This window comes from Diceros bicornis, chromosome 35 (genome assembly GCF_020826845.1).
Source record: "Diceros bicornis minor isolate mBicDic1 chromosome 35, mDicBic1.mat.cur, whole genome shotgun sequence".
NCBI classification, from domain to species: domain Eukaryota; kingdom Metazoa; phylum Chordata; class Mammalia; order Perissodactyla; family Rhinocerotidae; genus Diceros; species Diceros bicornis.
Window position 1 is genome coordinate 26,013,676 of NC_080774.1, and position 4,604 is coordinate 26,018,279.

Below are 4,604 nucleotides of genomic sequence, written 5' to 3' on the forward strand. Positions count from 1 at the left end.
CAGCTAGGCTCTGTCCTCCAGATGGAGAAGCACCTAGAATCAAGGGTCATGTCAGAGGAGGGTGAGGAGAGGCAGGTGCAGAAAGCAGATTTGCATGGAGGCCCCTCCCACTGTGAGGCAGAGGGAGAGGATAAGAGAGATCTGAGGGAGCCAAGCCCAGGCTTGGGGTCTCAGAAGGCAGCGCTCTTGGGGCATCTCCACCATGGCCTGGGCTCTTCTCCTCCTCACCGTCCTCACTCAGGGCACCGGTGAGGTCTCCAGGAAAGGGACCATGGGATCATCTGGGCTGATCCTTTGTTTCCTCCGCCTCAGGTTCAGCTGGGGCCACAGCACCGAACTCACCAGAGTGTGTTTTTCCTCTTTTCAGGCTCCTGGGTCCAGTCTGCCCTATCTCAGCCTTCCTCAGCATCCGGGTCTCTGGGACAGTTGGTCACCATCTCCTGCACTGGAAGCAGCAGTGACATCGGAGGTTATAATGATGTCTCCTGGTACCAACAGCACCTGGGCACAGCCCCCAAACTCCTGATTTATAATGTGAATACTCAGGCCTCAGGGATCCCTGCTCACTTCTCTGGCTCCAAGTCTGGCAACACAGCCTCTCTGACCATTTCTGGGCTCGAAGCTGCAGAGGAGGCTGATTATTACTGTGGCTCATTGAGGGGTGGTAACACTTATCACTGTGGTCCAAGTTCATGGCGAAGTGAGACCAAAACCTGCCCCATGCTCACAGGCTCCCTCCTTGCTCAGAAGATGCTTCCCCAACCCTGGGCAGAGGGGGCTTCCTGCAGCATGGCTTTGAGAACTCACTTCCCTCTGAGATGTTCTTCTTTTCCACCATGAATTTCTAAAGGAAATGCTGTACCTGGTTTATTGTCTGGGGACAATGGCAGCTTCCTCTTTGCCTCTGTTTGGTGGTTCTAGAAGGCAACTAATCGTAGCAACAGTAAGAAGAAGACTCCTGTTTTTGGGTGGATTTCCCACAGTTCTCAGGGAAATACCTACTCTAAGTCTTGATGTCCCGCATCTGTGCAGACTGGCCTGGATTCAGTTCTCCAGAAATGATGTTGTCTTACTCAGTTCCATGTGCACAATGCTGTGTTCTGGATGGACCTCCTTGCTGCATTATTCTTCCACGTGTCCGATCCTGAAGCAACAGCAAATGAGGAAAAGATATGAGGACATTGTTGCACAAATCAGGACAAAGGGAAAGATGGGTTAAAACAAGATTTTCTTTTTTTTTTTTAGTGTCCCTCGTTTTTAACCTGTAACCCAGGGAGTTTTGAAGTGAGAATGTGAGTGACAGACTCTGTGCTCTCTCAGAATCACACTTCCCCTCAGATCCCTGATTCCTTCTTCTGGGAGCACACTCCACGTGGAATGTCTCCTCATTAGGATGAGCTCTTTCCTAAATGGTTCCTTTGTTCCACAGAATATATCTGGTGGGCATAGGCCTGATCCTTAGGAATCCCTAAAAGTATCTGATTTCCATGGGGATCCAACCAATTTCTCAATGGACTACCAGTTACAAGGAATCACTAACTACATGTACACGTAACTATACGGCCACGGTATTCTTGGGCAGTTGAATGAAGCTGGGCCTCGGCCCAGATGACCTGGTACAGTGACCAACTCTTTTCACTTTGCCAGCTTTAGCTCTAGCTTCTTCTCCAAGCTTCATCCCTGAAATTGCCACAGTTTGGCAATTCCACTCATGGTCAAATCAGGGTGGACTGTCACCTCACCTGGGAGATCATACCTTCTCAGAATGTTCTCTAAGTTATTTTTTAAAATCTTTTACTGGTTACCTTCCTATCCCTGGTAAATGGTCAGTACCTTGGTGCTTTAATCATCCAGGGGACCAGTGACACATGTGGACCCCTCAGCAGCTGGGTCACAGCACAGTGGGAAGGGGGCTCTGCATTAGACACAGAATAAGGTCCTGAGTCACAGCCCTGTGTGTGTAATGCTGGTCAGAGGCTGTGCCAGCCCATAGGGTGTGTGAGTGTGTGTGTGTGTGTGTGTGACAACGTCCTTGTGTAGAAAACCAGTAGGAAGCAGAGTGGCCACTGCTCTGGTCATCCTCCGAGGCGTGTGATATAAGTCCTGCTCTGTAATTGTGGCAGCTGGACTGGTTGTTTACAAGTTCTTTGGAGGAGCACAGGACTGCGGGAGCCCCCACGCCTCTTCCAGTGTTTCTCCTCTGAGTTGGTCCCCAGTTTCCTTTTGAGAAGGTAGTTACTATTTTATAATAGGGATCATTACAGTAGAACCAGTAGCTAGATGTTCAGAGAACAAGGTTTCTCCAATATGACATTTCTGGAGCCACCAGGTCACTTTGTTCTTGTGTATGTGGAGTCTCCAACTGTAGGAACAGCCTCCTCCATTTTCTCTAATAATGCATCAGTAAACATTGAAACAATATTCTCTTTTGATGTGGGAGTGGTTTATTTTGACTGAAGAAATCTGAAATGTTGTAGGTGTCACCATGGTCACATGCATGCCAGTGTTGTTTTGTTCAGTGCAGTCAGGGACTCCACACCTCAGGGAATCTCTGGGTCACGTGCCACTTATTTTCTACTGCACCTCTTGTGGTATTTTATCTTCCTTAAGAATTGTCTCAAACCCAAAATTTGCACTTCCTCCCACCACTCATTTCCTCTCCCCAATGCCAAGGCTCCCATGAAGCTCTGCCCACCCTTGGTCCAGATGTCACCTCTCTTTGCTCTTGGAAATATCTGTGACATGGTGTGAAAAATGACACTAAAATTGTTTCCTTAGAGCATTTGTATCCATATAATTCCTTGTCCATTCCTGAGGACATTGTCATCTGGCAAGGACCAGTTAGTCCTGATGTGTCCATCCCCCAAACCCACCTCTATCTAGAAAAACACAGGCCAAGATCTCTCTGTGGATGGTGAAGATTTTGGTTCAGGAAGACACACAGTTCTAAGGTGAGGTCCTCTCAGTGTGCTACACAGGGAACATGATGAAGAACATTATGTGTCCCATGTCACAGACAAACAGTCTGAGGGATGGTCCCTGCAGCTGAGGTCCTAAGGCCCATCCTGATCTGTCACCCTCTCCCAGGTTCTCAAATAGAGGCATTCCACTCCTGCTTTCCATTTGATGGTTCTCAATCCTACTGAGCTCTCTCAACTTCATGGATATTTTCTCTTTCAACATTATGAGAGGCCAATTGGTGTTTTCTTCACCCCATTTTCCCCATCCAGACTTCCTACTTGGTATTATTTAACCTTTAACATTTCCTCAGCCCTGAGCCGAGAGCTGTGTCAGGAGCACTAACCCTGCTCAAGGCCATCCTGGGACAAACACAGTGGGGTGAGTGGGAGGGTCTGGGCTACCTGGTCTGGCAGGTGACACATTCCATTCTGGAGGAAGCTGGAGACAGAGAGACATGAGCTGGATAGATTTCAGAAGGACCCAGCGTCCTGGTACTCAGCTGGGAGGGTCAAGAGGGAGGAGGCTAGTCTAGGGGTACAGGTGCCATTTCCCTGTCATCAGCGGTGTTAGGGTTTCACCATCTGTGGCCACCAGGGGGCAGCGAGGGCCTGGATTTGGGGAAGGTTCTTGTGGTGGTTTACCCTGCGCTGTGTGAAGTCCTAATAGGTGCTGAGACTGAGACTCTCCTGAGTGGTACACAGAGGTGAGGGGTATCCAATACCTCTTGTGCCCCATCCGTCTTTTTCCAGATATGCCAATAAATGTCCCCAGGCCTCAGGCCACTGCAGATGCTGGGAACAAAAGGATGCATGTGGACCCATTCTAACTGAGGAGGACGAAGAAAAGGTTGAGGAGAAATGAGAGATCCAGGCTCTGCCTGTGGACACTGGGTAGGGAAGGAACTGGATCTTTTCTGGACATTAGGGACTCTGTCCTCACTCTCCTCCCACACAGCACAGGGAAATCCTGGGATTACTCAGCCATCTACACCGCTGTCCCCACAATAGGAAGGACAAGGACATTCCAAGACTGGCTCTTTTTCCTGAGCACTGAATGGGTTAATTTTGCTGCAATGGTGAAAATACATGTCAAAGAGTTTTAATCCCTCAGCTAAACTCTGCCTTCCTGAGATGGAGAAGCATCTAGCATCAAGGGCCAGATCAGAGGGGGGTGAGGAGAGGCAGGTAGAAGAAGCAGATTTGCATGGAGGCCCCTCCCTCCTCTGAGGCAGGGGGAGGGGATAAGAGAGGTCTGGGGGAGCCCGGCATAGGGTTGGGGTCTCAGAAGGCAGTGCTCTTGGGGAAACTCCACCATGGCCTAGGCTCTGCTCCTCCTGAGCCTCCTCACTCAGGGCACAGGTGAGGCCTCCAGGGAAGGGAGAAGGGAGACATCTGTGCTGATCATTTGTCTCCTCCTCATCAGGCTCAACTGGGCCCCAACACTGAACTCACCAGAGTGTGTTTTCCCTTTTTTCAGGGTCCAGGGCTCAGTCTTCTCTATCTTAGCCTTCCTCAGCATCCGGCACTCTGGTGAAGTCGGTCACCATCTCCTGTATTGGAAGCAGCAGTGACATTGGGAGGTATAACTATGTCTCCTGGTACCCACAGCTCCCAGGCACAGCCCACAAACTCCTGATTTATAAT

General features: G+C 49.8%; 1 gene segment (V, D, J or C); it reads left to right on the plus strand.

Annotated features, from left to right (window-relative positions):
- The first annotated feature begins 202 nt into the window (after positions 1 to 202).
- LOC131398577 (immunoglobulin lambda variable 2-8-like) lies at positions 203 to 3,099 on the plus strand. The segment is given in 4 exon segments: positions 203 to 248; positions 368 to 664; positions 891 to 943; positions 3,088 to 3,099. Coding segments are annotated over 4 exon segments (408 nt in total).
- Positions 3,100 to 4,604: the final 1,505 nt, after the last annotated feature.